Source organism: Taudactylus pleione, unplaced genomic scaffold, assembly GCF_031769625.1.
Source record: "Taudactylus pleione unplaced genomic scaffold, aTauple2 ptg000135l, whole genome shotgun sequence".
In the NCBI taxonomy this organism is placed as follows: domain Eukaryota; kingdom Metazoa; phylum Chordata; class Amphibia; order Anura; family Myobatrachidae; genus Taudactylus; species Taudactylus pleione.
The window spans coordinates 6,884,791-6,900,300 of NW_028284537.1; the positions used below are offsets into that span (position 1 = coordinate 6,884,791).

The window sequence follows — 15,510 nt, forward strand, 5'->3', positions numbered from 1 at the left end:
ATATAAGGATTAATCGCGAGCATCGGTAACCATCGTAACTGGTCGTAGAGCTTAAGGTTGACCATACCCTCTCTTAAGCTCTACGATCATGTCAGTGTAAAAACCTCCCATGTCACATGTGCATTATGCACTCCCATAAACTGTATGCACTCCCATAAAACGCTGTTCACATAATTAGGCAAGCCTGCGTTCGGGTTCTCCACTCCCGTTTTCAAGCACCTTCCCCTGTTACCACCCACAAACGCCTCTATCTGTCACTCAAACTACCGACCTGGCTGTGTTCAAGGAGAGAGAAATTTCTGATCGTAGCAGCTAGTTTGTGCACGCGCATTGCGGACTTAACGCATGCACAGTATAGTGAACATTGGTGGCATACGACCGTGCGGCCGCTTCGATCGACTCTGAATGAGGTCCTAGGTCTCTCTTATCTTGACTTCATTGCGTCCAGGTGTATAGGGATCATTAGAAATACTGCTAATTGCAGCAGAGTTGTCGACAATCCGGGGGGCAACCCGGACGCACATTTGGGGGTGGAGCCAGGGCGTAACTGCGTAATCACGGCCCCATTAGACAATGCAGAGATTACCGCATATCACATCCTAGGTTCCTCTGGACCGACCACTTGTATTGTATAAGTGGGCAGCTGCGGAGGAGAATGGGGACATCGGCGGGCGTGCGGCCAGGAGACTTGTCCACCTTTTCACGTGGCCGGGAGCACCACACGAGTTTCGGGAGCCTCCCGCGTATTCTGGTATGAACTGTGCGATAATATGTAATCGCCGCAGGAGGCGCCTTGTGTAAACAGAACGATCCACTGCTGCGTATAACTGCGTAAACATCAGACATCTGAGTAACCACCCGATCGCCAGCGTGTCGATCATGCTGTGGCTTTTGGGGCACTGCGACCGACATTACAGAAGCAGATCTGCACAACGCAGTGCGGCTCCAGCACATGCGCAGATCTGCAAACATCAGAGATGTAGGTAAATATCGAATTTACGTACATCTCTGAATAAGGTCCAGAACAGGAGGTGCAGTGAAATCATAGACCCATCTGAAATGTAGTGGGGTGCTTTGTTTACTACCTCCATACAGTTGCATACTGGTACGGTTTAAAGGTCATTTATGAATATGCAAATATTGTGACACTTCAGTTCCTGTACTTTTTGCTTTCTACACTAATTATAAATAGGGATGCACCAAATGCATAATACTGATTCATTGTACTAATTAAGGGCCTGATTCAGTAGCGTTCACAAAAGCTTTCGCAACTGCAATTTCATATGGAACACAGCTGGGAAAATTTGCTAATGCCTGCCAAAGCTCAGCCGACATTGGGACGCCCACAGCTGCTTTCTCATATCCGTCCAATCTCGCACTTCTGCGTATACATTGGTACCATCAACGCACATCGGCCCGTCACACAGAATTTACAGCAGGTCTGACCAGCCGCAGACACAAGACTCGTCATACCTAACTACTCAAGCTGCGTATGCAATCGCAGTGGCTGATTTATGCACGCCCATGAAGCGGCGTTCAAGTAGACAGGCCACGCCTGCATTTCTCTGACCACTCCCCAATCACCACTGCCAAACGCTCACAGCCTGTCACTCATTTTGTGATGGATTGCTTTGTGTGTCCATAATCGCAATGCAATCGCTGTACACGCGCAGTGCGGCTTGTACGCATGTGCAATGGCTAACATTCGCCCGACTGCATCCGTTATTGCGTACGCTGCTGAGGGGTCTATATACTAAGCCTTGGATGTAGATAAAGTGAACAGAGATAAGGTACCAACCCTAAATCTGCTGCATTTGGCATATTGGAAAGAAACAAGAAAGGTAACTCAGTTAGGCAACTTGTGGAGCTGTAGTGTGGTACTACAAGTCTATGCATGTCCCACAACAGCTGTAACACCACAGGCTGCCTAATCCTGTTCTACATGGTAAAGTCTTATTAGTAATGGTGCCCTTAGAGCTGCATTGTCATCTGGAGTGGTGAAAACTGCTTTAAAAGAGTTGTAGAGTGGAGGTGGGAGCAAGAGAACCAATGAGAAGCAGCAATGTGCATGATGGCGGCTTTTCATTGGTCCACCCACTCACACCCCCTTTCGCAACTTCAAACAGGTCCAGTTGTCAGCCAAGGCTTTGAGACTGACCCAGGAGCATGGGGAGAGTGATAGGTGGTAGCGCAGCTTTAAGAAAACACAATGTGATATTGTGTAATTATTTGCACAATATTAATTGTTCCTGCTGCAAAGAGCATTTCAGAATCCACAAACAGCAATTCATTGCTCATCCCACTAAAGTCTATGGAAATTAAGAGCCTGATTCAGAGGTGTGCGCTATCGCAGCTTCGACTGCGTCTCTTTACACAGTGCGATTACGTCTTTAAGCTCAGTTTCCTACTGAGACGCCTACCGGCTGTGGTGCTAATCCACTGCTGTGCGTATTAAGACGCGCCATCCTATGCACCATCGGACATTGCACCAGCCCTATGGAGGTGCAGAATGTCCGTCTGAACATGGCCGACGGTGACTGTGGAACTGTGTCTTGCTAGCCACCTTCCTGTACGACCCATAAACGACAACTGTAAGTGCCTTTCACTGTGTCCAAATTCATTCTGCATCTTTTGGCGGCTCGGACGCCTGTGCAGTGCGGCTCGGACGCATGCGTAGACTGAAAACATTGGCCGCTTGCGTCCACCTCCGAATCAGGTCCTAATAGCCCGACATTCGAGTGAGGGAAAGCTTTCCACAGTTTGGACCAGATGGGTAACATGGTGTTACCCAATAGAAGCCTATGGGCTTCATTCCGCAAAGTTCTGTGAGAGGGATGACATCGAATTCCTCCCAGGTTCCCTAGCAGCACACAAGGGGTCTCATTCAGACCCGCTCGCAAGCGCTATGCGCTTGCAAGCAGGTCGATGGCTGCGCATTGCGCACGTGCAGCGTACGCAATGCGCGTGCTCAAGCCCCGTAGCGAGTGAGAAATTCACTCCGGGGCTCGCTACAAACGTGGCGGCTGTCGATGTTGATCGACAGCTCGCCCGTTTTGTAGGCGGGGTGGGGGGGTGGCTGGACAAACGGAGGCGTTGCTCTATTAGAGCAGGAAGCTCACGGGGGCTTGCGGGAACGAGACCCTACTACAAGGGTCTTGTCGCAAGCGCGATGGTCGCGACCATTGCGACCATCACCTGGCCACTTGCAAAAGCTGTGGGTGGTCACCCACAGCTTAGCGAGCGGCCAGGAGGCCGCTTTTTAAAAAAAAAAAAGCGGCCGCCCTGATTCAGAGCGAGCGCTCGCTTTTTGCAAGCGCTCTGAATCAGGGCCAAGGTTTTTCTGTGCAGAGAGACTTCTAGGTCATAAACGCACAGACCAACTCTTATCAGGAGAGCTGCCCTTTGCGAATTTCTTCATGCATACTGGCGGATTTTCATGCGATGAGTGTCGGGATGTGCTTGATGCATCCCATCCCACAGGAGGAACGACTTGGAGTGATATCCAATTAGCCCCGAATATTGATCCCTGAGATCATCGAAAAACGGGGATTTTGCAACGATTATCCCCGTTTTTCGACAATGTTTTTTTTCACCCTATCCTATAATTTAGAACACAATAATAGGATATATCCCACAAAAACACATATGGTCCACGATAAGCATGCAGATCCATGTGTTTTTGCCTTTTTTGGGGTGAAAAAATGGCACTTATCGTGGATTATTTTTCGGGACACATCAGGTCCCGAAAAATATCCACGATAAGTGTCGGTATCGGGCGGCACTTCGGGGCTAACAGGATTGCACCGCCACGATCAATTAGCAGCGCTACTTTACCGCTGCTAATGGGATACCCCCCAAAGTGTCCTTAACTATTTCCTAGATGTCAGCTAAACAAAAGTATAAATTGACAATAATCTTTATCAAACGAAACAATATTTCCATGTTAACTTAAGATTGTTATCTAAAATATTTATAGTACTGTACCTATACTGTAATTATTTAGTGGTGCAATAGTAGGAATGACAGTTTTTCATGCAAAGTTCCAGTACATTAGTGTAATTACTAACGGAGCACTTGTATTAAGCTGAGCTGGCAATGAGACAGTGATAGTATTTTTACGTGTTGGGAGTTTTTTCTGCACACAGCTGTGTAAAATTCATACAAACTTTTGCTGGATGTCATTAGTACAACATTTTAGTGTGCCAGACAAAAAATGTTCTATACAATCCCCTCCCCTGGGCGTGTCGTGACTCCTCTCCCCCACACCCCTTGTTCTATCCTCAGACAGCAATCTTGCAGTCACTCAGGCGAAGTACTGTAGCAAGGACACCAAATAGCAGCCTGTTCCAGGGTCCCTCTCTTCTCCCTCCTGTGCACTATGCTGGATTTCCTGGTACTACATGGGCGATTGCTAAGAACTTGTCTCCCTATGGTGAATGGTAGTGCAGACTCCAGGGACAGTTTTCTGGAATATCAAGTCTAGGAGCTGGAAAATAGGAATTTGGGATTTTGTGTGTGCAGTGTAAGAGGGAACCCAGCAAAGACTGCTCCTTAGGACAAACATGCATCTTGCCTTTTGGCTACTGGGATTACTAATATTACTACAAGGCATCTTGAATGTAACACCAGCAGCAAGACCCAAAGTTCACCCAAGGCAAGGTAACGGTTGGAGCCCTTTAGGGAGAATAATCACTCATATGAATGAGAGAATGAAAAGACTTATAGTACAGTAGTCTATGAGACAAATATAAAGACACATATATATATATATATATTATATATATATATATATTTATTTTATAAAAATAAAAAATATATATGCATATATATATATATATATATATGTGTGTATATATATATATATATATATATATATATATATATATATATATATATATATTACACTTACACACACACAATTATTATTTTCTTTGCATTACCACTCCTCTAGTAACTTTACCATTGCACTTGTTTGCAGGCTCCTGCCTACTGCTTGTGTCTTTTTAAGGCTATGTTCCAATAACTCTGCCTGTATATGTGTTACTGTTGCAGCTAAGCTCCTGGAGAGCCTGGGTGAGTATGAGATAGTGACTCCCACAAGAGTGAACGAGTTTGGAGAAGTTTTCCCCAACAAAATGCACTTCAAACGGCAGAAGAGGAGCCTCAGCCCCCATCCGGACACTGACCCCTGGCCCAGCACTACCACTCATTTTAAACTCTCAGCCTTTGGACAGAAGTTCTTGTTCAACCTCACTACCAATTCTGGATTTATGGCACCGGTGTTGACTGTCAGCTTCTTTGGCCAGCCCGAGGAGAATGTGACTAATGACTACGATCAGGGCACAGACATTGGGCACTGTTTCTACACGGGGCATGTCAATGCCAGGAGGGAGCACGTTGCAGTCGTCAGCTTGTGCTCAGGAATGGTGAGTCCTATTGCTTTGCGATTATCTCAGAGTTGTCAGACAGAGCATCTAAGTAAATATAATAATGATCATCATTTGCTTTTACTGTTTATTATTTATGAGCATCAGCCTGTTTTATGTCATTTATTGCAGATAACTATTCTCATTCATTATATCATAAAGTGAAAAGCTCATTTAAAATGAATATTGTGCCGCATAAGCAGCAATAATTACAAGTAGCATCTCTGGGGTCTGGCTCGCAGTCAGGGTCTCTGGAGGAGGCTGCAGAGGGGGATTCTGCCCCAGCTGGTATCCCTGGGTGCATGCACACAGTCACACAGTGCTGGCCAGCCAGAGGACTTAGTGCCCTCAGGAGGACGGGGGGGGGGGGGCAGGCAGTGGTGACGTCATGCTGATAGGAAACCGGGGCTGGACACTCAGGAGGGGTGGGGGAGGGAGGTGCTGGGGGTCTGATCCATGAAATACATTTGTGAGCTTGGTGACTTTAAGTTCTGACTACACATTGGGAATGTTTAAGGTGGACTGTCCTGTGAGTACCTGCAAACAGATAGAAGTTACTGATTGCAGAATGTTGTGTAGTACAGTTACCAGGGGATCCTAAATGTTGCAAAGAAGCTGTTATATTATTATTATTATTATTATTATTATTATATATTATTATTATTGCAATGCTATAGAGGAGAGTAATGTTTAAGGTGTATATTTAGTAATATGCGGGTTTTTAAAAGTAGAGATGTTGCTCATAGCAACCAATAAGATTCTACTTAATATTTACCTAGCACTTTCTAGAAGATAATAGCTAGAATCTGATTGGTTGCTATGGTCAACATCTCCACTTCTAAAAACTCTCACTTTAGTAAATATTCTCCTACATGCAGTAACAAACTTACACAACTCTACCATTAATGCTGCAGAACAAAGGCAGAGTACCTCTTTATGGATGATACTTGTGCAGATTGCCATAATACACTCTTGCTAATTTGTTACAGACCAAATAAATATATCACATTTTGACATTTATATCTTATTTGATTATTAACAATTACTTACATAACACCTGCATACATAATATTACAATGTAATATTTTCATCATTAGACTGTAGACAAGAGTTGAACTTCAAGGCAAATTTGAAAAAGCTATTTTCACTATTTGAGGGCTCTGCAGCTGCAGTGTGATGCGGAGGGCACTCTGTGCCAGCCTGGCTAAGCTCTTGTCATCGCATACTGGCTGGGCAATCAGCAGCCCATCCGATACTTACTGTACCAGTAGACAGGCAGTAGAGGCTATGTACAATCCATGGATGCCATGAAAGCAATTCCTATTCCCAGCAGACACATTGTATTTCCCTCAGCAGCCCTTCCAGGGAACCACAGGCACAAATCCATAGTTTCTTTAGGAATAAACTTTCTCTGCTTCCCTGAAAGCAGAGATTCCCAGCTCAAGCTACGCAGCTCTCTGCTCTGGCTGCAGACAGAACTCTGGTTGTCATTTGTTTCGTAGGTGGAGTCTGCACAAGCTGGAGTCTCAGTTAAGGGTCCTGCAAAGAGTTTGCCAAGAGCTATGGAAGAAAAAGTCCAAAAATGTATTTTTTTAAATAATTTTTTGTTATTGTAAGAGATTTTCATGAGGAACGTTCGTATCAAATCCATGTCCTCAGGCATGCCGTTATGGGATTTGCAAGGAGATCAGGTTCATTTAACAATACCACCTTAAGGGCTTCAGCCTGATTTTTGCAATTGTTTTGAATTGTGAGGAACTCTGGAGAATATACATGCTCTCCATTAGCCTAACAGAAGGTTGTCCTGGAATTTGCAGGAGAAAAGATCTCGCCGGCGCGAGTCATCACGGCAATGGCCGCACTTTGCGGCAGCCCGCATTCCAAGAATTTTGTTCGCAGTGCCATAGGGCTGCGAGCAGAATTCCGCGAATTTAGGCTCAGAATGGGCCGTGAAGGGTGCGAGATGCTGGTCCGTTGGCGGCGTTTTAACGCCGCTGCAACGGCAACTCGCACCCTTCGCGGCTAATTGGATTGACCCCCTAGCATACAAACGTAAGACAAATCTTTGTTTATAACTCCATATAATAATAATAATAATAATTATAAAATTGGAGGCTGATATAAATGAGGTCATCATGCATGTTTAATGTATTGCTGCACTATTAATGTGCACGGTGAGCACCCCTGGTCCTGCTGAGCATGCCGCAGCGACAGATGAGATGAGGACCGGGAACAAGGACTTATACGGTGTGTGTGTGTGTGTGTGTGTTATTTTTATTGTCCTAAGAACTGTCAACAACTTATTATTTAATCAGAAACATCAGTTACTGTCCCGCGGGAGGTAACACTTTTACTTTAACAGTAACATTATTGGGAACAAATTAGTGCTTCAAGTGAAAGTGTAACTTTAGTCCTGAATGCTGCACAATGAATGTGTTAAATCAGAGCAAAACAGGAATTGAATATACTGTTAAGACAAAAATAACTAGTGCACTGCACCTGATGCATGGAACTGTGTAACATATTTAGTATATTGTATACAGTTCACCTCCCAGGTCTACCCCCCATATCCTTACACTGTAAGCTCATACTGGCAGGGCCCTCCACCCTTTTGGTTCTGACCCTGCACTAACTATCCTTGTCTTCAGTGCTCTCCCAGTCAGTGACGGTGTCTGGTCCCTTCTGTCCTAAGCACAGGGTCACTGAGTGCTATTGTTAATAACTGTCTCTCATATTCTACTGTTTGTTTAAACCTTTTTATATTGTTTGTTTATACAATTGTAATTATTGTGTCATGTACAGTCCTATGGTGGGGCCATATAAATAAATCATAACTGGGTTAGACTTTTAGAACATTTAGAGGTAAATTTACTAAGATGGGAGTTCTATTTAAGAAGTGATGTTGCCCATAGCAACCAATCAGATTCTACTTCTCATTTATCTAGCACCTTCTAGAAGATAATACCTGGAATCTGATTGGTTGCTATGGACAACATCACTTCTAAAATAGAACTTCCATCTTAGTAAATTTTCCCCTTAAGGGGCCTATCCACTAGGTGACCTGAAAGTCTGAACGTCTAGCGTTGTGACCTTCAGGTCGCTGAGGTGCGGTTCCCGCATTGAACGGCGTATACTGAACGTCATTCAGTGAAGGAGACCGACCTCCTATCTCTGAACATGCCGAACCTGATGAGCGTTGTCAGGTTGACATGCATGTTCAGTAGATAGTCGGGGTCGGCAAGGACCCAGCATGCACGCGCATTGCTGGTCCTTGCCGGCTATCCATTACCCGACTTTGTAAACAATGCGACCAAAACCTCCTGGTTTTGGTCTGATTGTTCACAAAGTCTGGTAATGGATAGGCCCCCTTAAGGGTCTAGGTGCATAGATGGTATCACACAATGTTTTTGTGGTACAGCAATACAGTTTATTGTATTGCAGATGGCAGAATGCATCGGCACTGAGCATGGATTAATAGAATATGGTATTGTTGGGCAGGATAGAGAGAGTTATTATCTCAGCTCAAGGACAACCCTCCTACCAATGTCTATTTTGGCCTTGACATAAGTATGTTGTTCCACCAACTTTTAAAACATTTATAAGAGAGTAAAGGGGCCCAATTTCTACACACAGAGCAGAGGGAGAACATATGTTGGCTAAACCAATTTTCAGCCTATCAATTTGTTCATAATGTTTTAGCATTTTTCTTAATTATAGATGTGTTCCTGTAATTAATTTACAGCAATGTAATCCTCTAACCACCAAAGGGCATGTAAACGTCTCTCTGTCTCTGAACCCACCTTCAGGGCGGAGAAGCTGCTTCCCATGGATATTAGTTATGTAAGATTATTATACTCCTGATGCAGTTGTGCATTGGTATCAGACAGGAGCTTGGCACACAATCGGGACCGGAGCTTGGTGCATGGTTGGTGGTGCTACAAGTGTTATTATTAGTCCGGGGTTGCAGGAAGGTTTAATCGAGCTCTGTTTCACAATATATAATTAGAAAATATATTGGCCGTAGAGGTGAGTGTCCCATCAAGATGAGGACCTGTGTAATTTATGCTTATAGCACACATAGAATTTCTGCTGAGTGGCTGGAACCGGGTCAGAACCTATTAATGAGGTTGGGATATGTCCAAGTGCACAGACTCGATAGAAGTCATCTTCTGATCACATTTACCAACAATGATGATTCATTTGATCAGGGTATTATGGACCATTATGGTAGTTCTTGGATTTATTCCTTGATATTGCGGCAGATATTGCAGCGTGTGGTGCCATCTTTACAAGGTGGAGAGCTGATCGCTGATACACAACAGCATCAATCATTTACTTTTGTTTTCAGTGATACAAGTTTCATGCGACCTTTGGCAACCAAGAAACTCTTTCCAACACTATTATTCTGAGCTAGGTTTTAAGAGTTGTTTTTAACATTCCTACCACTATTGTTCCCAGTCCAAATTGTAGTAAAATGTGTGTAAAGGTGCATTGTTATGCCACACTAGAGGTATGCAATAGTAGTTTGTCATTGAGACCCCGCCAAGGTAGTCATTACCCAAACCCCTCTCGGCAGTGCTAGGTACGACTCGGAATTGCCTGTAGTTGCTCATCAACCATCGATGGTTAACCACTGATGGTTGATAGCTTTGCCATATGATGGAGGAGATCCGCCATCGATGGCACAGAGCCCCGCAATGTTTATTTATTTTTTTCTCCTTGGTGCAGGGACATGGAGCTGGGTTCCGCCACCCAACCAGCCCCGCGAAACCCTGTCCCAGCTTCTGATTGGCCCATTGCCCAGTGAGTAATTGAGCAGGGATGATGACCAACGGCGGGCAACACCATTGATGGATCCTCATCGATGGTTTTGTAACATCGAAATTAACCGACAGTGGTACCATCGATAACCCACCGATGGCCATGCCTACTCACAGTTGCATGTGCTCGGCCATAGAGCATGCGCAGTGCTAAAAATCACAAGATCCATCCGAAAAATAGAGCTGTCTGCAACTCCCTATCAGTCACTAAGAAAAATAGGCCAAATGTACAGATTTAATGGGTATTAAGCATTAAGACACTTTGAGGGGTATCCAATTAGCCGTGGTAATTTACCACGGCTAATTACCTCGCCCGAGGCTATCCAATTAGCCCCGAAGTCGACCTGATGCCGGCACTTATCGTTTTTTTTTTTCCGGGACCTGATGTGTTCTGAAAAAGAATTCACGATAACTGCTGTTTTTTCACCTGATAAAAGGTGAAAACAAACAGGTCTGCGAGCTTATCGCAGCACCTATGTGTTTTCGGGAGAACTATCCTATTATTTTGACCGAAATAATAGGATAAGGTGAAGGAAAACATTGGAGAAAATCGGGGATAATCGGCGAAAATTCCCAGTTTTTTGTCCAATTGCGGGGGTCAATTAGCGCCTGAACAATGTTCGGGGCTAATTGGATACCGCTCTTTAGGTTAATTCCTGTTCATGACCTAATGTAATTTTTTTTCTATATACATTGCCGACATTTTAGACATATATTTATGTCATCATTTATTTTATTAGTATTTGCCGCAGCACAGGACAAAGCTCTGTAGCCAAAAATCAGTATAGGGTCTATTTCAGGACATCAGGGCCGTAACTAGGGTAGTGCGACCAGTGCCATGGCACAGGGCATTGCAGGGCAGGGGGCGCTGTCTGGGCCTGTCAGTTTTCCTGTTTATTATCATTCTCACTTGTAGCTTTCTCTTCTTTTATCCCCAGCATCTCCTGGCCTCCCCTATCTCTTCCCTGGCCCTTCTCCATGAGGCCATGGCCCTTTTTCACATGCACTATCTCATGTCCCTATTTCAAAAATGGAGGGGGGGTGGCACTAATGCTCTCTCTGGCATAGGGCAAAAAGTCTAGTTACGGCTCTGCAGGACATCATAAGTTGAATCAAAGTGGACCTCATCCTCATGCAAACATATAATAATCTGTGACAATCAGACAAGTGTGTGATGTCTGAGGGGTGAGAATGAGAAGTGACATGAGATGAGTGACAAGCTTAGAGTGGCAAGCGATAAGTGACGAGGGATGAAGGGTGAGCAGAGATGAATGACCAGTAATGACCAATGAGCTACAAGTGTCTGAGGTATAAATAACATGGTATGATCGTAGATCAATGAATAATGTGGGAGGACTTATAAGAAACTGACAGAATGATGAGATATGTATGATGCTATGGGGCCTATTCACCAATTAACTATAATTTCTTATGGTCGCTTATTCCGACCCTGCGATGTGTAGAAGTAAAGTAAAGCTTCTCATTCTGGAGCTTGGTAGATTTAAGCATTTAAGCAACCCCCATAGAAGCTTATAGGGGCTGCTTGTCCAAATGAAAATGGGGGATCTGAGATATCTGCTGCGGTCCACCGTACATACATTCAGGGGATCCGTAATAATTACAGCTACCCTCCTGAAATGTCCTTTGATAAATAGGCCCCTGTCTGTTTTAACTAGAGATGAGCGTGTTCGGATTTACTCGGATTTCAAAACGGCAGTTCATTGGCTATCGGCTATCATGTGTTTTGGATAGCCAATAAAAAAATATCCGAACTAATCCGAACTTGTGGTAAAGAGGCGATAAGAACCGAGTAAATCCAAACCCGCATATCCCTAATTTTAACACATCAACACAAACCAGTTTTAAATTAAAGTATAAGATAATAATAATATACTCTATGTTTCAATGGGTTGGGTATGGGATGCCGGCAGCAGGGATGCCGTCTGTCAGAATACCGACAGCGGCATCCCAACAGTCAGATATCTTACCCAACTAGGTAAGTATGCTAACCCTACTTACCCTTCCCCTAACCCTCCCTCCCCGCAGCCTAACCTTAACCCTCCCCCCTAGTGCCTAACCCCTAACCCTCCCCCTAGTGCCTAACCCTAACCCTCCCACTAGTGCCTAACCCTAACCCTCCCCCTAGTGCCTAACCCTAACCCTCCCCCTAGTGCGTAAGCCTAACCCCTAACCCTCCCCCTAGTGCCTAACCCTCCCCCTAGTGCATAAGCCTAACCCCTAACCCTCCCCCTAGTGCTTAACCCTAACTCCTAACCCTCCCCCTAACCCTAATACTTACCGTCGGGATCCCGGCAGTCGGGATTCTGGTGTTTTGACTGCCAAGATGCTGACTACTTCCCATTGCAATATATGGCATTAGTTAGTACTAGTATTTCTATAATGTAAAATGCATTTCTAGTTTTTATAAGGAAGCCAATACAAGAACAAGCAACTGCTTTATTTGGATTTTTGTGCAAGGAGAAATTGGCTGGAGAAAATAATTTAGCAAAATACAAACCTATAGATTGTAAGCTTGCGAGCCGAGCCCTCTTACCTCTTCGTCTGTTACTTTTTATTTATTACCAGTTATTTATATAGTGCACACATATTCCGCAGCACTTTACAGAGAGTATTTGGCCATTCACATTAGTCCCTGCCCCAGTGGAGCTTACACTCTATGGGCCTGATTCAGAGCCGCTCGTAAGCGGCCGCTCGTTCGTTCGGAACGATGTTTGCACATCTGCGCATGCGTATGGTTTTTAATACGCATGCGCGAACCAGTCAGTGCGGCCGATAATCGTTTGTTCGCTATATAGCGAGTGCCTGCTATTTTGAGTGACAGGAGGAGGCGTATGTGGGTGGTAACAGGGGAAGGTGCTTGAAAACGGGGAGTAGAGATCAGAACGCAGGCGTGCTTAAAGGTCAAAGCGGGCGTTTTATGGGTGTGCATAATTAATACAGCAGCGTCATTGACCACGTAACTTGGTTGTTTTATAGTCAGAACTGCTCGCAGTATAGTGGTAGGAAAAACCAACCACAAGAATAGCGAGCAGTTCATACGCTGTTCGATGTACTCGATTAATCTAATAAATAGCGGACATGACGTATGATGCGAGCGGCCAGGGGGCGTTTTTATCAAATAAACGTGCGCATGTTTTGTTCAGACATGGAGGCGGCAACAGACCGCAAGGAGCGAACGGTTCATTTGAATAGCACCCCCTTTTTCTGAACGAGCGAGCGCTAATTGCGATCAGCTCTGAATCAGGCCCTATATTCACTACCACATGTACACACATACACACTAGGGTTAATTTTGTTACTGCTCAGATTTGTTTTATTACTTTTTCCTTCCCTCTTGTAAAGAGCAACAGAATATGCTGATCCTATACAAGTAACTGTTAATAACAGATAAATAATGTACAGGTAGAAATAGCTGTGTGCAAGGCAACTATTGTGAACAATACATGTTACATGTTGGATATGTCAGCACTGACTAGCGCCATCTATTGGAACAAACAGGTTATATTTTGAAAATCAATACAGGTTGGGTCTCCGATATCGAAAATGCTTGGGACCAGGGGTATTTTGGATACCGGAATATTCCGTATTTTGGAATATTTGCATATCATAATGAGATATCGTGGGAGTGGGACCCAAATATACACACAGAATGCATTTATGTGTTATATACACCTTATACACACAGCCTGAAGGTAATTGTATACAATATTTATAATAATTTGTGCCTTAGACAAAGTTTGTGTACACTGAACCATCAAAAATCAAAGGTTTAATTTTCTCAGTCCTGCTAAAATAAATTTGGATTTCAGAATATTTGGATATGGGAGACTCAACCTGTATATGTGATGCATGATGTGGTAAAATAAATAGGATCATGCGAAGGGGCATATTTAATTTATTAAACACATTTTGCAGGAAATCCCCTGAAAATGTTTACGGGGGTTACCTGCAAAATGTAAGTATCCCCAGAATGCATTACCGCGGTTCTGCAGCAGATATTGGAGATAATCTGTTGTGGTTTCCTTGTTTCCGATGGCGGCTGCTATGTTGTGAGATGTACCACAATCAGGGCCCGTTGAGAGCGCTGCCGGGCCCCGGTAAAGAGGGGGCATGGCCTAATCGCGGGATGCGTGGCCACGCCCCCTCGAATAAAAAAGTTAAAAAAAGTATACATCTGCAGCGCCGCTGTGTGCTGGGAGATAGTGAGGAGGGAGGGGGGGCGGCGCCGGACCCGGGCCCCCGCCGGGACCCTCTGGAAGCCCAGGCCCGGGTAAATTGTACCCGCTCCCCCCCCCTCTCGGCGCCCCTGACCACAATCTGGAATACAAAGCATTTAGAAGATTGGCCTTGTTACCTAAAGCATAAAGAAAAGTGATCGCTGATGCAATCACTTTACTTTACACATCACGGGGATGCAGGGGCGTATTAAGAGAGGAGGGGTCCCGTGTGCACTCCCCATCCGGGGCCCCCTCCTCTCTCTGGCGGCCGCGGCGCACTGACAGCCTCAGTAGACATGCGCAGAACGCCGGTAAAATGGCTGTAATGGCCATTTTCCAGGCGTTTTGTGTAGCTCCTTTCCAGCTGATGTGGGATTTCAGAGAGGTAAGTATTAAAAGTGTGGGTAAAGGGTGCTCGGTGTGGGCCCCCCTGGACCCAGGGGCCAGGGTGCCCCGCACACCCTGCACCCATTATAGATACGCCCCTGCAGGGATGGGCGCCTATCACAGCTCCTGTCCCTGGATGTGATTTTAAATACATCCGGGCAGTACAGAATTACTTATTGCCCAAGAGGTAAGAGTCATCATTCTTACGTCTTGGGTGAGCTCTTCAGTCATTGGCTGTAGAGGAAATCTATACAATGACTATATAGGTAGAAAGAAATGTATACAAATAGGCTATTGTGAAAAATCTTAAAAATAGGACAATTTTGGTAGGATGTGAATGAGGTTAGAAATTATCTTTTTTTTAATCAAATATATATACAGTGATTGGCGACTATTATGTGCACCTGTATAGCTGCTCTTTAATCAAATATATAATCAGCCAATAAGATGGCCGTAACTCAATGCACAAAATAATGCAGACATGGTCAAGAGATTCAGTTGTTGTTCAGACTAAATATCAGACTGGGAAAGAAATGTGACTTTGACCGTGGAATGAGTGTGAGTGCCAGACAGGGTGGTTTCAGAATCTCAGAAGCTGCTGATCTCCTGAGATTTTTAACGCACAACTGTTTCTAGAGT

General features: G+C 44.6%; 1 protein-coding gene across 1 annotated transcript in view; it reads left to right on the top strand.

The window, feature by feature from the left end:
* The first annotated feature begins 4,516 nt into the window (after window positions 1–4,516).
* Window positions 4,517–15,510, top strand: part of ADAMTS9 (ADAM metallopeptidase with thrombospondin type 1 motif 9) — a 275,988-nt gene continuing 264,994 nt past the window's right edge. The window contains exons 1-2 of the mRNA XM_088473392.1: window positions 4,517–4,659; window positions 5,053–5,426. Coding sequence (XP_088329518.1) covers window positions 4,563–4,659; window positions 5,053–5,426 — 471 coding nt within the window. The 5' untranslated portion in view covers window positions 4,517–4,562. The remainder of the gene's footprint in view (window positions 4,660–5,052; window positions 5,427–15,510) is intronic.